General features: G+C 49.0%; 1 protein-coding gene across 1 annotated transcript in view; it reads right to left on the minus strand.

Annotated features, from left to right (window-relative positions):
* The window catches only part of CDCP1 (CUB domain containing protein 1), a 131,044-nt gene extending 113,779 nt beyond the window's left edge, over positions 1 to 17,265 (minus strand). The window contains exon 1 of the mRNA XM_082258409.1: positions 17,173 to 17,265. Coding sequence (XP_082114535.1) covers positions 17,173 to 17,221 — 49 coding nt within the window. The 5' untranslated portion in view covers positions 17,222 to 17,265. The remainder of the gene's footprint in view (positions 1 to 17,172) is intronic.
* Between the last annotated feature and the right edge of the window lie 5,601 nt (positions 17,266 to 22,866).

Consider the following 22,866-nt stretch of genomic DNA (forward strand, 5'->3'; position numbering starts at 1 on the left):
GAGAGAGAGAGGACAAGAGAGGAGAGAGAGAGAGAGAGGGAACAAGAGAGAGAGAGAGAGAGAGAGAGAGAGAGAGGACGAGAGAGAGAGAGAGAGAGAGAGGACAAAGAGAGAGAGAGAGAGAGAGAGGACAGGAGAGAGAGAGGACAGAGAGAGAGAGAGACAGAGAGAGAGAGAGAGGACAGAGAGAGAGAGAGAGAGAGAGAGACAAGAGAGAGAGAGACAGAGAGAGAGAGAGACAGAGAGAGAGAGAGAGAGAGAGAGGACAAGAGAGAGAGGACAAGAGAGAGAGAGAGACAAGAGAGAGAGAGAGAGGACAAGAGAGAGAGAGAGAGGACAAGAGAGAGAGAGAGAGGACAAGAGAGAAGAGAGAGAACAGAGAGAGAGAGAGGACAAGAGAGAGAGAGAGAGAGAGAGAGAGAGAGACACACATGAGAGGACAAGAGAGAGAGAGAGACATGGAGAGGACAAGAGAGAGAGAGAGGAGAGAGAGAGACAAGGGAGGACAAAGAGAGAGAGAGAGAGACATGGGAGGACAAGAGAGAGAGAGAGAGAGACATGGGAGGACAAGAGAGAGAGAGAGAGAGAGAGAGACATGGGAGGACAAGAGAGAGAGAGGACAAGAGAGAGAGAGAGACTTGAGAGGACAAGAGAGAGAGAATGAGAGAGAGACATGAGAGGACAAGAGAGAGAGTGAGAGGACAAGAGAGAGAGACATGGGAGGACAAGAGAGAGAGTGAGAGACAAAAGAGAGAGTGAGAGGACAAAAGAGAGAGTGAGAGGACAAGAGAGAGAGTGAGAGGACAAGAGAGAGAGTGAGAGGACAAGAGAGAGAGTGAGAGGACAAGAGAGAGAGTGAGAGGACAAGAGAGAGAGAGAGACATGAGAGGACAAGAGAGAGAGAGACATGAGAGGACAAGAGAGAGAGAGACATGAGAGGACAAGAGAGAGAGAGTGAGAGGACAAGAGAGAGAGAGTGAGAGGACAAGAGAGAGAGAGACATGAGAGGACAAGAGAGAGAGAGAGAGAGAGAGAGAGAGAGAGAGACATGAGAGGACAAGAGAGAGAGAGAGAGACATGAGAGGACAAGAGAGAGAGAGACATGAGAGGACAAGAGAGAGAGAGAGACATGAGAGGACAAGAGAGAGAGAGACATGAGAGGACAAGAGAGAGAGAGTGAGAGGACAAGAGAGAGAGAGAGACTGAGAGGACAAGAGAGAGAGAGAGACATGAGAGGACAAGAGAGAGAGAGAGAGACATGAGAGGACAAGAGAGAGAGAGAGAGACATGAGAGGACAAGAGAGAGAGAGAGAGAGAGAGACATGAGAGGACAAGAGAGAGAGTGAGAGGACAAGAGAGAGAGAGACATGAGAGGACAAGAGAGAGAGAGAGAGACATGAGAGGACAAGAGAGAGAGAAATGAGAGAGAAATGCGAAACACCGCGTTCGGTATTCGGCCTTCGGCCAAGCATTTCATTATTATTCGGCTTCGGCCAAGAATTTCATTTCGGTGCATCCCTAGTTTTAACCCTCCTTTACTCTAAAGTGAAAAAAAAAAAAAAAGTTTTGTCTACGGTCCTACTTTAAATGCAGAAGTTTTTTTTTTTATCCCAATGCATTCTATGATTGTAAAGTCTTGTTTTTCCTTCTCAGGTCCCTCTATGCTGCTCCTGGCCCCTCCCTCCTGTTCAGTGCCCCCCACAGTATGTAGCTTGCTATGGGGGCACCCAAGCCGAGTGTGTCCATTTAGACTAGGAGCTGTGTTTCGGCTCCACCCCTTCTCTTTCCTGATTAGCTTATTGGCCTTGATTGACAGCCGCGGGAGCCAATGTCGCCGGGGCTGTGTCTCAGCCAATCAGGAGGGAGAGTCCCGGACGGCCGAGGGACCGTGGCCATCGTTGGATAGAGATGGGGCTCAGGTGTGTATTAGGGGGTGCTGGGAAGGCTGCTTCACACAGAAGGTTTATCTTAATGCATTAAGATAAAAAACCTTCTGCCTTTGCAACTCCCTTAAGATAAAAAGCCTTCTGTGTGCAGCAGCCCCTCTAATACTTACCTGAGCCCCATCTAGATCCAGCTATGTTGCATTGGCTAAGACGACAGTGCATTGCCATTGGCTCCCACTGCTGTCTAGGGCCAAAAAAAACAAATAAATGAATCGACAACTAATCGATTATGAAAAAAGTTGTCAAATTATTTTCATAATCGATTAGTTGGTCAGCCGATTACAGAATGCATTTTTTTGTTTACTAATGAACTATAGCTCAGTACACTGTCCATACATGTCAGAAGACACAGTGCAGCACGCATACAGCTCAGCATACCATCCATTCATGTCAGTAAGTGCCTGAGAAGATGTGAATGTGTGAGAAGCAATGCCTCATGGGACATGTAGTCCTGGGCAGGAACTTTTACCAGTATTGTGCATTATATTTAAAATAATCATATCCATGAAAGAAAAAAAAAGTCTCAGCTTTTAGGCCCCGTTCACACTGGGGCGATTCGACTTGCCGGGACGACCTCATAGGTGCCGGCACGCTGCTCGCACCGCGACCTCGGAGCGGCCGGCACGGACTTCATAACATTGAAGTCTATGCAGGTCGCTCCGGGTCGCCCCAAAGAAGCTCCGGACCCTTTTTCTAAGTCGGAGCGACTTGTGTCGCTCCTATTAGAACGGGTCCATAGCTTCTCTATGGCGAGCGACCTACGGCGACCTGTCAGGCGACCAGGTCGCCTGACAGGTCGCCCCAGTGTGAACGGGGGCTAAGTACTACTTTAATATAAAAGATTTATATCTCTCTTCCACCCTTCATATAGCTTCATGTCTGACTCCTAGTTAAAATCCCCTTATATCCTACTTCTGGGTGTATTTATTTTTAAATATATGATATATTACTTTTCACTGTTTCACAGTGTAAATGAACCCCTTATAGTAGCAATTATCTGCTCTTTTTCTACTATAAAGAGCTAATTTTATTTATTTTTTTTTTAACCCCATTATGACAGGTGGTACAAAAAAAAAAAAAAAAAAAAGAAGCATGCTGCTGCTACTAAACATCTTAGGCCTGGTTCACACCTATGCGTTTTTTTTTGCAGAAACGCACTACAGTTTATTTAACATGGTTTCCTATGGGACACGTTCACATCTATGCCTTTTTCAGCCTTTTTGATTTGGAAAGGGTCAAGTCTTTTTTCAACACAAAACTGTGTATTTTGGTTCAATAGACTTCAATAAAGAAGATGCAGAAAATAATTTAGTGTGTTTCTGCAGCTATTTACAGTTTAAAAAAAAAAAAAAAAAGCATAAAAAATGCAAAACGTAAAATCATGTGTGCAAAAACACAAAACAAAAAGCACTGCAGAAACTGATCATAAGCAAACTACATAGGTGTGAACCAAGCCTTATGCTGGCAGGGCTGGCCCTAGGCAACCCCCCCCAAAAAAAAAAAAAAAAAAAAACATTTTAAAACATTTTAAAAACAGGGTCACTGCACTATGGGTGAGCAGGGTTTTGGGTAGAAATGCATCTGTGGTGTCATTGAAAAAAAAAAAAATTCCCTGCATTGGTGGTTTCACTGGAAGGAGAATTGTCCTTGTGTCTGTGTTCTCACTGGGAGAAAAAAATGTTCCCTGCGTCCATCATATATGATGTGCACCAGAAAATGTAAGGGGCTTGGGTGGTAGGAAGCTGACAGTGGGGTACAGGGGGGATGAAGATGACAGGGGGTGGGGTGGTAGGAAGATGACAGTGGGTGGGATGGTAGGAAGATGACAGAGGGTGGGATGGTGGGAAGATGACAGGGGGGGGTGAAGATGACAGGGGGTGGGATGGTGGGAAGATGACAGGGGGGGATGAAGGCGACAGGGGGTGGGATGGTGGGAAGCTGATGGGGGATGAAGGCGACAGGGGGTGGGACGGTAGGAAGATGACAGGGGGATGAAGATGACAGGGGGCGGGATGGTAGGAAGATGACAGGGGGTGGGATGGTAGGAAGATGACAGGGGGTGGGATGGTAGGAAGATGACAGGGGGGTGGGATGGTAGGAAGATGACAGGGGGGTGGGATGGTAGGAAGATGACAGGGGGGTGGGATGGTAGGAAGATGACAGGGGGGTGGGATGGTAGGAAGATGACAGGGGGGTGGGATGGTAGGAAGATGACAGGGGGGGTGAGATGGTAGGAAGATGACAGGGGGGGTGAAGAGGACAGGGGGGGTGAAGAGGACAGGGGGTGGGATGGTGGGAAGCTGATGGGGGATGAAGATGACAGGGGGTGGGATGGTAGGAAGATGACAGGAGGGATGAAGATAACAGGGGGTGGGATGGTAGGAAGATGACAGGGGGAAATTTTATAACAGAAACTACGCAATTGTCATTCAAAGTGTGACAGCGCTGAAATTTGAAAATCGGCCTGGACAGGGAGGGGGTATAAGTGTCCAATAAGCAAGTGGTTAATTAAATTAATAGATTGGACTAGGCCCTGAAGGTGGATAAGGAAATGATTGTTAAATAGGTTAATAATGCACACCTTTACAAGAAATGTTACTGCTTCAAAACCACCTCTCCAGACAAACGTGTGAAAACAGTGAAGCTGAAGGGAATGTAACCTGAACAAATACAGAATAATAGCCAGGCACCAGGATCAAATGCATTTGCTATTTACAATGTACTAGGTAAATTTACCCAGTAGTTTATTTTATATGTGCAGCATAAAGGAGGTTTACTCTTACTTGTGCCAAACTCTGAGTCATACCAGATTAGGTAGAGAAACTGTTTAGGTGTTCCTTTACAAACACCAACCTATTACTTAGACTTGGAGAGCTAAATAACTAGTCTGACAATATAACAACAGGTAAGGCCATATTTAACAATACTTCTGTTTTAAGCATCTTTTAACAGTTTTTAGTGTAGAAATGCATCATCAACCCATCGGCACTCAATTCCAATACCTTCTCTAAACTGATGAAATGTGAAATCTGGTTGGTTAAATCAACTCTACTAGCAGAATATAGAGGCTGCCATTGCCGAATCCTGCTAGAAAATGTCCTTTAACTGGCTTTAATGACAATTCAAAGGCTTCAATGTTTTCAGAGTGACCAACCTAAAACAAGTGTATGGATAAGGAGTTCTGAAGTCACTCCCACGCAAGGGTGTAGGAACCCACACAAATCTGGGGGGGGGACAGCATTTTTACTCGCCAGGTATATGCTTTTTCAGTAAACTGCGAGAGAGAGTGTGTGTGTGTGTACGTGCAATACAATTAATTTATCGAATTTGTTTATTATATGCCACATAACCCACATAGCATTAATAAAAATGAACCCACATAGCATTAATAAAAATTAACCCACATAGCATTAATAAAAATTAACCCACATAGCATTAATAAAAATTAACCCACCTGGCATTAATAAAAATGAACCCCAAAATTAATCCCATGGCATTAATAAAAATTAGTGCTGGTGCTGCTGCTTGGCTTGCTGGCTGGGCTGGCATATGCTTGCTGCCAGTGCCTTGCCTTGCGCTGCCCCCGGAACCTCCTCACTGTCCGGTCCTGGTCCCCGACACACAGTGGACAGACTGCTAGGTAGTCAGTCAGTACTGTCCATGTGACGCCACTTCCGCATGCGCTTTAGGCCTGGCCGCCTAGGCTGGGTGCTTGGTGCGCGCCGCGCACTCTCCCTATGCTGGTGAGACGTCTTGCATGATGCCACTCCGCTGTGCACGCCCCCCTCCACCCGCCTGCCAGCCTGTGTTTGTAGGACAGAACAGGGCAAGACAGGACCCCCCAAAGACAGGAAAGGACCCCTCAGGATAAGACAGGACCCCCCAAAGGAACAGGACCCCCAAGGACAGGACAGGACCCCCCAAGGAACAGGAAAGGACCCCCCAAGGAACAGGAAAGGACCCCCCAAGGAACAGGAAAGGACCCCCAATGATTGCAGAGTGCCAGCCACAGCATTGCCCCTAATGATTGCAGAGTGCCAGCCACAGAATTGCCCCCAATGATTGCAGAGTGCCAGCCACAGCATTGCCCCCAATGATTGCAGAGTGCCAGCCACACCATTGCCCCCAATGATTGCAGAGTGCCAGCCACACCATTGCCCCCAATGATTGCAGAGTGCCAGCCACACCATTGCCCCCAATGATTGCAGAGTGCCAGCCACACCATTGCCCCCAATGATTGCAGAGTGCCAGCCACACCATTGCCCCCAATGATTGCAGAGTGCCAGCCACACCATTGCCCCCAATGATTGCAGAGTGCCAGCCACACCATTGCCCCTAATGATTGCAGAGTGCCAGCCACACCATTGCCCCCAATGATTGCAGAGTGCCAGCCACACATTGCCCCCAATGATTGCAGAGTGCCAGCCACACATTGCCCCCAATGATTGCAGAGTGCCAGCCACACATTGCCCCCAATGATTGCAGAGTGCCAGAACACAGCATTGCCCCCAATGATTGCAGAGTGCCAGAACACAGCATTGCCCCCAATGATTGCAGAGTGCCAGCCACACATTGCCCCCAATGATTGCAGCGTGCCAACCACACATTGCCCCCAATGATTGCAGAGTGCCAGAACACAGCATTGCCCCCAATGATTGCAGAGTGCCAGCCACACATTGCCCCCAATGATTGCAGAGTGCCAGAACACAGCATTAGGGATGCACCGAAATGAAATTCTTGGCCGAAGCCGAAGCCGAATAATAATGAAATGCTTGGCCGAAGGCCGAATACCGAACGCGGTGTTTCGCATTTTTTCCATTTATTTTGCCAATTTTTAGGGGGCACGCTGATGGGCACATTTTATGTTAGGGGGCACGCTGATGGGCAAAACAAAACATTTAAATCAGCGTTGCTCTTAACATAAAATATGCCCATTAGCGTGCCCCTTAACATAAAATATGCCCATCAGAGTGCCCCTTAACATAAAATATGATCATCAGAGTGCCCCTTAACATAAAATATGCTCATCAGCATGTCCCTTAGCATAAAATAAGGGGCACGCTGATGGCCACATTTTATGTCAAGGGAGCACTCTGTTGGGCACATTTTTTTTCTTTTTTTTTTTTTTAAGGGGCACTTTATAGGGCACTCTAATGTAATGAGCATGGCAAGTGGCAACAACATATGGCAGTCTGCACACTAATGCTTGTGCAGCTACCGTATTCTCCCCCAAATGTGCTCAGCTCCACATACCTGAACTGCAGCCAGGTCGGAGCCAAAAGCCGCGAACAGGGGGGCGGGGTGTGCACATAGGGTCACGCTCGCTGGACCTAGTGTGAAGGAGCCGCAGTCAGGAGCAGGGGGGGGGGGGGGGACGCGCGCGTGACGTCACACCCCCTACTCGCGGCCGGACGGGACACCGGCGGCGTGTGAGAAGGGAGCCGGGAGCCGCAATGAGCAAGGGGAGCGGTCCGGGCGGAAGCTGACATTGTTCGGCACAAAATTATTCGGCCTTTTGACTTATTCGGCCGAACACCGAAAGTGCTATTTTCTCTATTTTCGGCCGAATAATGTTCGGCCGCCGAATATTCGGTGCATCCCTACACAGCATTGCCCGCAATGATTGCAGAGTGCCAGCCACACATTGCCCGCAATGATTGCAGAGTGCCAGCCACACATTGCCCCCAATGATTGCAGAGTGCCAGCCACACATTGCCCCCCAATGATTGCAGAGTGCCAGCCACACATTGACCTCAATGATTGCAGAGTGCCAGCCACACATTGCCCCCAATGATTGCAGAGTGCCAGAACACAGCATTGCCCCCAATGATTGAAGAGTGCCAGAACACAGCATTGCCCCCAATAATTGCAGAGTGCCAGCCACACATTACCCCCAATGATTGCAGAGTGCCAGAACACAGCATTGCCCTCAATGATTGCAGAGTGCCAGAACACAGCATTGCCCTCAATGATTGCAGAGTGCCAGCCACACATTGCCCCCAATGATTGCAGAGTGCCAGCCACACATTGCCCCCAATGATTGCAGAGTGCCAGCCACACATTGCCCCCAATGATTGCAGAGTGCCAGCCACACATTGCCCCCAATGATTGCAGAGTGCCAAAACACAGCATTGCCCCCAATGATTGCAGAGTGCCAGCCACACATTGCCCCCAATGATTGCAGCGTGCCAACCACACATTGCCCCCAATGATTGCAGAGTGCCAGAACACAGCATTGCCCCCAATGATTGCAGAGTGCCAGCCACACATTGCCCCCAATGATTACAGAGTGCCAGAACACAGCATTGCCCCCAATGATTGCAGAGTGCCAGCCGCACATTGCCCCCCAATGATTGCAGAGTGCCAGCCACACATTGACCTCAATGATTGCAGAGTGCCAGCCACACATTGCCCCCAATGATTGCAGAGTGCCAGAACACAGCATTGCCCCCAATGATTGCAGAGTGCCAGCCACAGCATTGCCCCTAATGATTGCAGAGTGCCAGAACACAGCATTGCCCCCAATGATTGCAGAGTGCCAGAACACAGCATTGCCCCCAATGATTGCAGAGTGCCAGAACACAGCATTGCCCCCAATGATTGCAGAGTGCCAGCCACACATTGCCCCCAATGATTGCAGAGTGCCAGCCACACATTGCCCCCAATGATTGCAGAGTGCCAGCCACACATTGCCCTCAATGATTGCAGAGTGCCAGCCACACATTGCCCCCAATGATTGCAGAGTGCCAGAACACAGCATTGCCCCCAATGATTGCAGAGTGCCAGCCACACATTGCCCCCAATGATTGCAGAGTGCCAGCCACACATTGCCCCCAATGATTGCAGAGTGCCAGCCACACATTGCCCCCAATGATTGCTGAGTGCCAGCCAAACATTGACCTCAATGATTGCAGAGTGCCAGCCACACATTGCCCCCAATGATTGCAGAGTGCCAGAACACAGCATTGCCCCCAATGATTGCAGAGTGCCAGAACACAGCATTGCCCCCAATGATTGCAGAGTGCCAGCCACACATTGCCCTCAATGATTGCAGAGTGCCAGCCACACATTGCCCCCAATGATTGCAGAGTGCCAGCCACACATTGCCCCCAATGATTGCAGAGTGCCAGGGAGGACCCGCTCCCCGATTGGCCGGGAGGAGGATCCGTGTGACAATAGCGAATTCTCATTCGCTATTGTCACAGAATAGGTGGGTCGGGGCGCACTGCTGCTCCCTGGCCGCCACGTCTGCGGCTGCGCGGTCCAAGCGCGGGACATTCAATTGTACTGCGCTCGGACGCGTCACTGCTAAACTGGGGGGGATTTCAGCATACCCGTCCCCCCCGCATTATTTCCTGGGGGGGATGTGTCCCCCCCGGTTCCTACGCCCATGCTCCCACGCCCTAATCTGAATGCTTGTACCGGGTGCATGTCTCAAAGCATTGGGCTGAATTCACTCGTAAGAATTCTGTAGTGGTGAGTTAATGCACAATAACATAATGCACCAGAACACAGAGGTGGGAATGGGCCCTAGGAGCCCATTCAGACAGGGGCGACACGACTTGCTGGGGCGACCTGTGAAGTCGCGGTGCACCGCAACCTTGGCGCGACATGCACGGACTTCATATAATTGAAGTCAATGCAAGTCGCCGCCAGGTCGCCCCAAAGTAGTACAGGACCCTTTTTCTAAGTCGGAGTGACTTGTGTCGCTCCTATTAGAACGGGTCCTGTGCTAATCAATGGCAGGCGACCCACCGCGACTTGTCAGGTGACCAAGTCGCCTGACAAGTCGCACTCGCTAGTGTGAATGGACCCTAAACCTAAAGTGATATTAAAGCCTTCGTTTTTTTTTTTCCCCTTAAAATAACAAACATGTCATACTTACCTACTCCGTGCAGTTGGTTTTGCACAGAGCAGCCCAGATCCTCTTCTTCTCGGATTCCTCGCTGGTGCTCCTGGCCCTTCCTTCCTGCCAAGTGCCCCCACAGCAAGCAGCTTACTATGGGGCTACCCAAGCAGGCTCGTTGCCAAGCCGCGGCTCTGTATGCCTATTCACACACCAATCCAGAGCCATGACCAATCCACCCCTCTTTCTCCTTATTGGCTTACTGGCTGTGATTGACAGCTGCTGTCTCAGCCAATGAGGAGAGAGAGTCCCCAGAGAGCTGAGGCTCTCATGCCCAGCACTGGAGGAAGATCGGGCTCAGGTAACTTTGAGACGGGGGGCGGGCTGCTGCACAGAGAAGGTTTTTTACCTTACAGAAGGTTAAAAAAAACCTTGAGCCTTTACAACCACTTTAACCTAAAGTGATTGCAAACGATCACCTTGTAAAGCAACTTATTTAGTTTAAAATAGAAATGAAAAACATTTTCATATAGATATTAAAAAAAAAAATAAATTTGGTAAATACGTTTTTCTCTTTTTCATAAGTGATCACATTTCCTCTGTTCTCAGCTGCATGGAAACATTTTTTGCCTTAATATAAAACTATAGGCAAAACTTTTTTTCCCTCATTCTGAATAGAGCCCACTGTCCCACAGACAAACAGGAAGTAAGAGGAAATCCATGCAAATTAAGGGAATCCCTTTTGTACCCCAAGGTCACCAGCAGAACTAAAGTTCCCATTGGAAGGATTTCCCTCTATTACTTTTGTGGGGACAACCCAGAATTTGGCATGTTCTTTACTTTCACTTTCAATGATAATGGTAAACAGGGCAAATAGAGGGAATCAATCTCCCTAACGGGGCACAGACTGCATTAAAAACTGAGAGATGTTCTAATCCTTCTCCACTCTATCCACAACTAAAAGTTTTACCTTTAGTTATACTTTAATGCAGAGAATGCATGAAGGAAAAAAAACCTTTTACCTTTACGTCTGCTTTAATTCTGGACCGTCCACTGTGTATTTACGTTGCTAATTTGACGTTAAATACCGGGGTTAGGGATGATCGAACTTTTGAAAAGTTTGGTTCGACCAGAACACCCCAACTTCCCGAAAGTTCGGGTCCGGATTCCAAAACCCCATTGAAGTGTGTGTGTGTGTGTGTGTGTGTGTGTATACCCCTACACAGAAGTTCAGATGTCATGCCTGCCTCCAAAGACGTCCACAAAAAAGCCCAATAAAGGCCTGAAACAAAAACGCCCAGGTGTGAAAGTAGCGGAGCCCCATCCCTGCTCTACTGTAATCTTTTTTCTCTGGCGGTCACCCTGACATGGATGAATTCGGTCACCCTGGCATACAAGGAGTGGAGCCCCATCCCTGCTCTACTGCAACTCTAAGACAAATATTTTTTCTCTGGTGGTCACCCTGACATGGATGAGTTCGGTCACCCTGGCATAGCAGTCAGTTCACCCTAAACTACACTACGGTCACCCTGACACTTAACACTTTCCCTACAGAAACGAGATTATTGAATCTAACTATAGTGGTATATAGTACCCCAACTACACTAGATATCCCTTTCCTCACACTAAAAATTGCTAAATGACACTTTGAAGCAGAAGTAACAGAACTGCTTCCACTCTCTTCCACAGCCCCTGTATTACAGTGCTAGAGATTTGGCGGGGCTATCTTATATACTGGGGGGTGTATTCACTACTGATTGGCCTCTGGACCCCCTAGTCACTCCAATCACATTCCTAGCATCCTCCTGCCCCCTCAATTGGTTTTACTGATGTTTCTGGTCCAATCACGGGCTTTTAAAGCCCAGTTCCTGTCCCATTGCATTTTGGTCGGTTCTGGTTGCTGAATTCCGAACTTTTTCCGCAAAAAGTTCGGAATTCGGCCGAATTTCGAACAGTCAATGTTCGGGTCGAACCGATGGTTGACCCAAACCGTTCGATCATCCCTAACCGGGATTATGGCAGCAGATCGCTGCCATAACCCTGGTATTTCTCTACACAGTGGGTGGTCCTCTTTCACATAAAAGTAGTCCCAGCAGCGGATTCGCTGCAAGATAACTTTTATGGGTGGCAGGAGAGGTGCCCACCCCCCTCACGCAGCTTCAGGGTCATTTTCCCCCCTTACCGACGCCATCCGTAGCGGGGAGAACGATCTAGTACGTTGCAGTCCTGGGCAGGAAGTCAAGTGAGGGCAAGATGGCCCCCACTCAACTCTATGGCCTTGGAGGACCGGATCAACGTCATACATCCCTTCTGCCCAACGGCCTTAAAGGGCCTTTTTTTTTCATACGCAAGTCGCGCCCACATATATAAACGGTGTTCAAACCACACATGTGAGGTATCGCCGTGATCAATAGAGTGAGAGCAATAATTCTAGCCCTAGACCTCCTCTGTAACTCTAAACTAGTAACCTATAGAAATTTTTATAGCGTCACCTATGTAGATTTTTAAGTACCAATGTTTGTCGCCATTCCACGAGCGTGCGCAATTTTAAAGAATGACATGTTAGGTATCAATTTACTCGGCGTAACATTCTCTTTCACAAAAAAATTTGGGCTAACTTTACTGTTTTCTCAAAAGTGTATTTGTTCCAACAAATTGCGTTTGTAAGACCGATGCGCAAATACTGATTTTAACTTGTAAACAAGTGTCAGAAATAGGCCCAGTCCTTAAGTGGGTAAAGTGGTATTAAAGGTTAAAAAAGAAAAAAAACACACGTCACACTTACCTGCGCTGTGTGCATTGGTTTTGCACAGAGCAGCCCTGATCCTCTTCTTCTCAGGTCCCCCATTGGCACTCCTGGCTCGTTCCCCTTGACCATTGCCCCTAATAGCAAGCCACTTGTTATGGGGGCACTAGTGCCGGCTCACTCCTGAGCCCTGCTCTCTTGGCCCTGCCCCTGATTTCTCCTCATTGGCTCTCTGGCTGCGATTGACAGCAGTGTGAGCCAATGCCTCTTAGCCAATGAGGAGAAGGAGTCCCGGGACAGCCGAGGCTCTCATGCACATCTCTGGATCGAGAGGGAGCTCAGGTGAGTTTTAGGGGGGCGCAGCACACAGAATGTTTATTTACCTTCATGCATAGAAGGCATAAAAAAGGTAAAAAAAACCTTCAGCCTTTACAACCACTTCAACCACCTGACCTCCAGAAGGTTTACCCCCCCTTCCTGACCTGGCCAATATTTGATTACTTCTGCGTTTTTTAATTTTTGTGCAAGAAACAAAGACCAACCGACAATTTTGAAAAAAATAAAAAATTCTTCATCAATTTAGGCCAATATGTATTCTGCTACATATTTTTGGTAAAAATAAAAATCCCAATAAGGGTATATTGATTGGTCTGTGCAAAAGTTATAGCGTCTACAAACTATGGGATATTTTTATTTTTTCTACTAGTAACGGCGACGATCAGCGACTTATTGCAGGACTGCAATATTGTGAGGGACAAATCAGATACCCAACACTTTTGGCACTTTTTTGGGAACCAGTGACATTATTACAGTGACCAGTGCTAAAAATATGCACTGTCACTGTACTAATGACACTGGCAGGGAAGGGGTTAACATCAGGGGCGATCAAAGGGTTAACTGTGTGCCTAGCTAATGTTTCAGTGTAGTGAGGGAAGTGCTTTTACTAGTGGCGGACATGGATCAGTGTTTCTGCACCACAGGAACACAGGATCAATGACTTCCGTACTGACAGAATGGGAATCTGCCTTGTTTACATAGGCAGGCTGGCATTCTGTCAGTGTACCAAATGATCAGCGGGTCCACGGGACCCTTCTGTTGGTAACCTGGTGACCTGAGAACCCCTGCTTTTAATGCAGTGTACACGGTTACATGGGAAAAGAAGTTATATTTAAAAAAAAAAAAAGACATAAGGTATAGTTCCGCTTCAATATAGATCGGCCTTTCACACGGGGAGGATCCGTTTTGACGGACTCCGCTTGCTCAGCGGGGATCGCTCCACTGATCTCTGCTAAGCAGGCGGATGACAGGTCCATCTCCACTGACTGTGCAGAGATCACTCACTGTGCACCGACCCCAGAAGGACTTATCGCCATAACCTTTTTTCAGCAGATCTTGTCGGACCGGAGACCAGGCGGGTGTCAGCGGACACATGTCCGCTGACATCCGCCTCCCCATAGAGGACAATGGGTGGCCCAATCAGGTCTGCTTAAAAAAGCAAACAGGCAGACCTCGATCGGTCCAATCATGTGAAAGGGGCCTGATAAAGTGAGCTGTTGTGTTGTCCACTACGAACTGAAGAGAAAAATGAAACAGCCATTTTATTTAAAAACATTTTGTTTTGATTAAGGCGCCTTTCACATTGGGTGGACTCCAAGGATGGGGCCAAGTGACTAGGAGACTTGATCTACCAACCGCAGCATGGCTCTAAGCTACAAGGCATTGTCTGGTCCAGCCATAGATTCCTGAGGGGTGCTGGATCCAGGGGCCAGTCACAAGGCATGATGAGATATCCAATTCCTCTACAGCTGGAGTCCAGTATTAAGGATCTCTGGATCCTTCCACCCCCTGTACTGTGCCCTCCAGCCCTCCTGTACTGTGCCCTCCAGCCCTCCTGTACTGTGCCCTCCAGCCCTCCCGTACTGTGCCCTCCAGCCCTCCCGTACTGTGCCCTCCCGCATTGTGTCCTCCAGCCCTCCCGTACTGTGTCCTCCAGCCCTCCTGTACTGTGCCCTTCTTGCTCCCCTGTACTGTGCCCTCCAGCCCTCCTGTACTGTGCCCTCCAGCCCTCCCGTACTGTGCCCTCCAGCCCTCCCGTACTGTGCCCTCCAGCCCTCCCGTACTGTGCCCTCCAGCCCTCCCGTACTGTGCCCTACAGCCCTCCCGTACTGTGCCCTCCCGCATTGTGTCCTCCAGCCCTCCTGTACTGTGCCCTTCTTGCTCCCCTGTACTGTGCACTCCAGCCCCCCCCCCTGTACTGCTCTTTCCTTCCCCCTGGACTGCATCCTCCTGCCCCCCTGCAATGTGCCCTCCAGCCCCCCTGTACTGTTCTTCTCTTCTTATGCCCTGTACTTTGCCCTCCTACCTCCCCCCTCCTGTACTGTGCCCTCCAGCCCTCCTGCTCCCCTGTACTGTGCCCTTCTGCCCCCCCCCCCTGTACTGTGCCCTCCAGCCCCCCTGTACTGCATCCTCCTGCCCCCCTGCAATGTGCCCTCCAGCCCCCCTGTACTGTTCTTCTCTTCTTATGCCCTGTACTTTGCCCTCCTACCTCCCCCCTCCTGTACTGTGCCATCCTGACCCCTTTTCACTGTTCCCTCCTGCCCCCCTGTGCTTTGCCTTCCTACTCCCCTTGTACTGTACCTTCCTCTTCCCTTGTACTGTGCTTTCCTCCCCCCTGTACTGTGTACAGATACACATATATACATGCCACTGATTGGCTATGAGAGGCATTTATGACTGGGGGCATTGTGTACAGGGAGAGGGATAGTGTATAAAAGAATCCTCCTGCATCATCCCCTTAATACTTTTCACGTCATCCTGATCCCCCTGCATCTTTCCCTATCACCTTCCATGTCTTTCTGATCCTCCTGCATCATCCTCCAATACCTTCCATTTTATCCTGATCCCCCTGCATCATCACCTATCACCTTCCATATCATTCTGATCCTCCTGCATCATCATCCAATACCTTCCATTTTATCCTAATTCTTCCGCATCATTTCCTTGCATGTGGTACTGATCCTGCTCTATTATTCCCTCCTTTCTTTACCTGTCATCCTCATTTCTCTGTATCATCCTCTAATACCTTCCATGTCATCCTGATCCCCCTGCATTAAGGAAATCGGTGTGACGGCCAGTGGTGGGGCCATGGGGAATGTTGGTTTACAAACGCTTTTAGGATGAGCTTGGATTTGGACTCAACCTAGAAGGGAGCTGTGACTTTTGGACACTGCTGCACAACTAACTGTAGCCAGGGCATTCCCCACCTCATGACTACATGTACACAAAGGTGGTCGGGATGCTTGACCTCAGAGACCTAATATAGACACATGGCAGTATTAGGTCAACGTCATTGACTTATGGCAATGTAGTCTTAAAAAGTCAATCATGTCACCAGCATCCCTGTCCCTTTGTGCACAAGCAGCTTTAGGGGTAGAAATGCCATGGCTGCAGCTGACTGGGCAGCAGTGGGCAAGAGTGACAGCTTCATTCTGGGTTAGGTCCAAACCCAAGTTCGGACCTAACCCTAGCTCATCCTTACTTGCCATAGGCTCTATTTTTCATAGATGAACCCCTGCTTCTATCCCTTCTTCCAATCCCCACTGACATCTCTGCAAATCCTGTTCATGCATTTGCCACGTAAGGCCCCTTTTACACAGCTGTCCGATCAGGTCCGCCTCTCAGTTTTTTTTAAGCAGATTGGACCATCCATTCACCCCTATAGGGCGGCAGTCGTCAGTGGACACATCTTCTGACACCTGCTGCTATCCGATCCTGTCTGTCAAATCCAGACGGACGGTGGTCCTGTTTTCCATCAATCTGGTGGAAAGGATCGGATTAAAATGGACCGGTGGTCTGTTTTCATCCGATCTCCCCATAGAGGAGAGCGGGACTCTGACAGGTCCGTTGCAGCACAGAGATGGACCTGTCAACTGCTTGCTCAGCCCGCTGAGCAAGCGGACACCATCAAACAGATCTGCTCCACTTAGACAGGTTCTGAGGTTAATTTAATGCAGATAAAGGCACTAAGTGAGTTTGACACCTTAATCAGCCACAGAACCTGTGTAATTAATATGTGATCAGATTTAAAGGGATAAGGTGACAACCCTAGCTTGGACCTGTTTGGACCCTAGTCTGAACCCAAGTGTGCGAGCCTACCAGGAAGTGGTCTCCTGCACTGGGCCAATCATCTTCAGCATTTCCCTCGTATACAAGATGTAAGTAGTATATGTGCAAGGAATGTCTCGAGCGCAGATAATGGGCCCGGTACAAGTGACAGCTTCCTGGTGTGCTCACTCAGGATCAGACTAGGATCCCTGCCAGAGATCTATGATGAGGCCATGACAGCATAGGCACTCTTCACATCTCAGCATGGCCTGAATATGTACTGCGCATACGCTGGTGACATCATCAGCAACAATTACTCAGAAAAGAAAGACTTTGTGGGAAATGGATACTAACAACAATCAGTACAGTACATTGAACAGGTATATACTTTACATGAGAAAAAGTTGCAACACTGACTTTACTTCTACTTTAACCCATGTCATGTAATACCCGGACTCTATAGCACAGTCCCAGGTGACAAGTCAGGTAAAAGTCATATTGTACGAACTGTATACTGGTGTGACACCTACCTGTCATTTGTGATAGAAGGAAGAACAGAAGAACCCCCTGGAGCAGCATTGCTGTGTCTATAAGCCAGGCCAGTGGGTGTATAAATGTGTCCTGGTGGAAACTATCCCTTGTCAAGATATAGAGGGCGCTCCTCGGTTCAGCTGTATGAGGTTCTCCCCAGTCCAGGTAGAGGGGGCGTGCCTCAATCCAGTTGTATGAAGTTCTCCCCAGTCTAGGTACAGGGAGCGTTCCTCAGTCCAGATGTATAGAGGTCACTCCTCTCCAGGTAGAGGGGGCATTCCTTAGTCCAGTTTTATGGAGGTTCTCCCCTGTCCAGGTAGAGGGGGCGCTCCTCAGTTCAGTTGTATGAAGTTCTCCCCAGTCTAGGTACAGGGGGCGTTCCTCGGTTCAGCTGTATGAGGTCCTCCCCAGTCCAGGTAGAGGGGGTGTTCCTCGGTCCAGATGTATAGAGGTCACTCCTCTCCAGGTAGAGGGGGTACGCCTCAGTCCAGTTTTATGGAGGTTCTCCACTGTCCAGGTAGAGGGGGCACTCCTCAGTCCAGTTGTAGGAGGTTCTCCCCAGTCCAGGTAGAGTGGGGTGCTCCTCAGTCTAGTTGTATGGAGGTTCTCACCTGTCCAGGTAGAGGCCGCGTTCCTCAGTCTAGTTGTATGGAGGTTCTCACCTGTCCAGGTAGAGGGGGCGTTCCTCAGTCTAGTTGTATGGAGGTTCTCCCCTGTCCAGGTAGAGGGGGCGTTCCTCAGTCTAGTTGTATGGAGGTTCTCCCCTGTCCAGGTAGAGGGGGCGTTCCTCAGTCTAGTTGTATGGAGGTTCTCACCTGTCCAGGTAGAGGGGACGTTCCTCAGTCTAGTTGTATGGAGGTTCTCCCCTGTCCAGGTAGAGTGGGGTGCTCCTCAGTCTAGTTGTATGGAGGTTCTCACCTGTCCAGGTAGAGGGGACGTTCCTCAGTCTAGTTGTATGGAGGTTCTCCCCTGTCCAGGTAGAGGGGGCGTTCCTCAGTCTAGTTGTATGGAGGTTCTCCCCTGTCCAGGTAGAGGGGGTGCTCCTCAGTTCAGTTGTATGAGGCTCTCCCCAGGCCAGGTATAGGGGGCGCTCCTTAGTTCAGTTGTATGAGGCTCTCCCTAATCCAGGTATAGGGGGCGCTCCTCTGTTAAGTTGTATGGGATTCTCCCTAGTCCAGGTATAGGGGGCGCTCCTTAGTTCAGTTGTATGGGATTCTCCCTAGTCCAGGTATAGGGGGCGCTCCTTAGTTCAGTTGTATGAGGCTCTCCCTAATCCAGGTATAGGGGGCGCTCCTCAGTTCAGTTGTATGGGATTCTCCCTAGTCCAGGTATAGGGGGCGCTCCTCTGTTCAGTTGTATGGGATTCTCCCTAGTCCAGGTATAGGGGGCGCTCCTCTGTTCAGCTGTATGGGATTCTCCCTAGTCCAGGTATAGGGGGCGCTCCTCTGTTCAGTTGTATGGGATTCTCCCTAGTCCAGGTATAGGGGGCGCTCCTCTGTTCAGTTGTATGAGGCTCTCCCTAATCCAGGTATAGGGGGCGCTCCTTAGTTCAGTTGTATGGGATTCTCCCTAGTCCAGGTATAGGGGGCGCTCCTCTGTTCAGTTGTATGAGGCTCTCCCTAATCCAGGTATAGGGGGCGCTCCTCTGTTCAGTTGTATGGGATTCTCCCTAGTCCAGGTATAGGGGGCGCTCCTCAGTCCAGGTGTATGGGGTGCTCCTCTGTTCAGTTGTATGAGGCTTTCCCCAGCCCAGGTATAGGGGGCTCTCCTCATTCCAGGTGTATGGAGCTTTTCCCAGGCCAGGTATAGGGGCTCTCCTCAGTCCAAGTGCAGAAGTCTCTGCCCAGTCTAGGTGTATGGGGCTCTTCACAGTCCAGGTATAGGGGGCGCTCCTCAGTTGAGGTGTATGGGGCTCTCCCTGGTCCAGGTATAGGACTCTCTCCGGTATCGGAGGTACAGGTCACCTCAGTTGTGACCCCCAGGTTCTTATCATCGTTATCAGCACGTTGTCGCCTCGTCCTCGGGTCACACACACATACGGGCCGATAAGAGACGCTTTGTTCCCCAGTCTTCACCTTCCCAGAAGGACCCAGCCCACAGGAAATAGAAGGAAGCAGACCTGTACACTCCCAGCTACTCAGCGTAGTATGAGGCGGGTCACACGGCGCTCTGCCTCCAGGTGTACACAGTGACTGACTGAACCCTGCCCGCCCTTCACACTCTCCGCTCTGCTCACTGAGGGATGCAGCCTGGAGCTCACACTGTAAATATATACCATACCTGCTCTATATCTATATTACTATTATCATATTACTATATATCTATATTACTATTATCAATCATTGTGTAACAAAGTATCGCTGCACAACTCTCACCAGAATGTCCAGGCTGTGTGGAGGAGTCCTTGCCTTTCCTTTCGCAACCCTTTAGGTGCTTGGGTGTTACTTTTAAATTTTCTTTGTAGTTTTTTAACTAAACTTTAGTTTTTGTCACATAGGGACAAAAAGATCCTTTTATGATAGGTTCACTTGTCTTCTGGAAGGTTCTACCCCCCCCCCCCCCCCCATTTTTTGTGATACAGCACTGCGTTACTTTAATGGACAATTACGCGGTCATGTGACACTGTACCCAAATAAAATGAATGTCCCTTCCCCCCCCCCCCCCCACAAGTAGAGCTTTCTTTTAGTGTTATTTGATCACCTTTGCGTTTTGTTTTTTTGCCTTATAAAGAAAAGAAGACCAACATTTTTTTTTAAAAAACAACAGAAAAAAAAAAATGTTTTACTTTCTGCTATAAAACACATCCATAAAAAAAAAATGAAAAAAAATCGAATGTCTTCATCAATTTTGGCCAATATATATTCTGCTACATATTTTTGGTAAAAAAAAAAAAACCCCAATAAGCGTATATTGATTGGTTTACACAAAAGTTATTGCGTCTACAAACTATGGGATATATTTATTTATTTTTAATAGGAATGGAGGCGATCAGCGACTTAGAGCGGGACTGTGACATTGCTGCAGGCATTCAGACACTAACTGACACTTTTTGGGGACCAGTGACATTAAAACAGTGATCAGTGCTAAAAACAATATGCGCTGTCACTGTACTAATGACAATGGCTGGGAAGGGGATAACATCGGGGGCGATGAAAGGGTTAACTGTGTGCCTAGCCTGTGTTTGTGTACTTTGTGGGAGGTGCCTTTACTAGGGGAAGGCATGGATCAGTGATTTCCCTCCTGCCAGAACAGTGATCTGCCTTGTTTATATAAGCAGGCCGCCGTTCTGGCTCTCTGCTGGATCACCGGCGGGTGTCGGCAGACATCGAGTCTGCGGTGTGCGCCACTGGGCTCCTTTCGTGTGCGACCAGAGTGGGAGTGAGCCACTGGCGGCAAGCATGTGCGCCTCCTACCCAGAAGAGCCGGATCACATTTGTGTGTGTATATATATATAAATATACCTGATCCAGCCCACAGGTGCCGTCCTGTAGCAGTAAAACTGCTATGAAGCGGACCAGAAGTAATTAATGGGACATCAGGGTTTTTTAGCCCCCTCAAGTCTCACCTAACCTCCACTAAAGCTAATGAAGCACAGTTTGCACTCCATTAGCTTTATTTCTAGCCACAGCAGCCGAGGAAAGTGACACAAGGACCCAGAAATGACATTGTACATGTTTCTTCTGGGTTTTTTTGAGCAGGGCCAGGACAAGAGGGTGGGCAGGAGGAACGGCTGCCCTGGGCACTGTGGCATCATGTGAGATGGAGGGGGCTCCACAAGTAAATTTGGGGGGAGAGGATTTGTGTTGGGTGGGAGAATTTGGGGGGGCAGTAGGGGGTAAAAATCATTATAGGAGGGGAAACTTGGGGGAGGGGTGCTAGGAAAGGTGATTCTGGGGGGATTTGTGTTAGGAGGAGGGTAGGGGGAAGAGGATTTGTGCTAGGAGGGGGGGGGAGGATTTGTGCCAGTAGAGAGATTGAGGAGGATTTGTCCAGGGAGGAGGGGGAATTTATGTTTAGGGGCTAAGCATGCAGATAAGTGTGATATTTTTTTATTTGGGGCGGTGAAATTTGTGCTAACATAATGTGAGATGGAGGGGCCCCACAAGTAAATTTGGGGGAGAGGATTTGTGTTGGGTGGGAGAATTTGGGGGAGGGGGGCACAGTTAGGCATGTTCGTCCTGGGCTGTAGATGGCCTTGTCCCGGCACTGCTTACGAGGCAGGGGAGATCAGTGAACAGAGATCGCTGGTCTCTCACCCCTTTTTCCAGCAGCACCCATTATGCTGGTCTCGGATTCGCTGATGGGAATGGGATGAATGTTTGAGAGGTATGTGGAAGCCAACAGTTAGCTTGTCAGATTTACATTCCTGGTTGCTGTAGCTGTGTGAAGCGTGTGTAAACATGCCTCTGCTTCCAGCGTATGACATACTGTCTACACTAAAGCTTAGTACATAGGGGCCAAATGTTGGGCAGCATCAGCCGGGTCAATAGAAACCAGTTGACATTCGGCCTGTGTTTACTGCAGCCACTCTGACAGAAGTCGGCCGTTCGGCTGGCTTTTGTCGAAGGGGCATGACTGATAAAGGTCTGCCGATGGGCTCCCGATCAGCGCTCTCAGCCAATGGCTAAGAGCACTGACTGGAGTGTTCTGACCGGGGAGGGGGGGAGCCGCCCCCCTGTCAGAACACAATAGAACAGGAAGGGAGATCGCTGTACTAACATCCAATAGTTAGTACATCAGTTAGTTAGTATAGCGGCTCCTCCTGAGCTGTCAGGTTTTTTTTCTTCGTTTACCCCTGCTGGGTTGAACAAAAAAAAAACTAGTAGTGTGTTCCAGGCTTTAGGCCCTCTTCACATTTGAGCTTGGTGTATTTAGACGGTTTTGGGGCATTTTTAGTGATCTTTTGTGCACTTTTAGAAGCATTGTTTCATACATGAGGAGATACTTTTTGGGGTAGGGTTGAGCATTCTTGAACGTATAGACTGTTATGGAGTATCTTAACCACTTGCTGACCGCTCACGTTGAGCCTACTGCGGCAAAGTGGTTCGTTATCGTCCAGCGACGTAGACCTACGTCGCTGGACTCCTCCCCTTGTGGACGGCGAGCGTGCACGCCGCCGGAGGCTCGCTCCCGCTGTATTCAGTCACAGCGGGAGTCGGACCAGGGGAGGAGCAGTGGTGATCACCGCCGCTCTTCCCCGATCGTCGGGGATCGAGTGTGGAGATCTGCCCGCTTGTGTAAACAAAGAGGGCGGATCTCCTAAGTGACAGGCAGTCACAGATTACAGGATTCAGCATAGCTGAACCTGCGATCTGTGCCTGTGTCACACAGTCCCCTCCCCCCACACACGTCAGTAAGCACCAGGCATACATTAACCCCTTGATCACCAATAAAAGTTAAACCCGTCCCTGCCAGTGTCATTTTTACAGTAACAGTGCATATGTATAGCACTGATTACTGTAGTAATGTCACTGGTTCCCCCAAAAGTGTAAAAAATGTCAGTTAGGGGTCCGATCTGTCTGCCGCAATGGCGCAGTCCCGCAAAAAAAAATCGCAGATTGCCGCCATTACTAGTTTTAAAAAAAACAATAAAAATTACATAAATTTCCCGTAGTTAGTAGCTGCGATAACTTTTGCGCAAACCAATCATTGTGATTATTGTGATTTTTTTTTATGAAAAATACGTAGCAGAA

Source organism: Pelophylax lessonae (genome assembly GCF_965119305.1).
Source record: "Pelophylax lessonae genome assembly, chromosome: 5".
Lineage (NCBI taxonomy): Eukaryota > Metazoa > Chordata > Amphibia > Anura > Ranidae > Pelophylax > Pelophylax lessonae.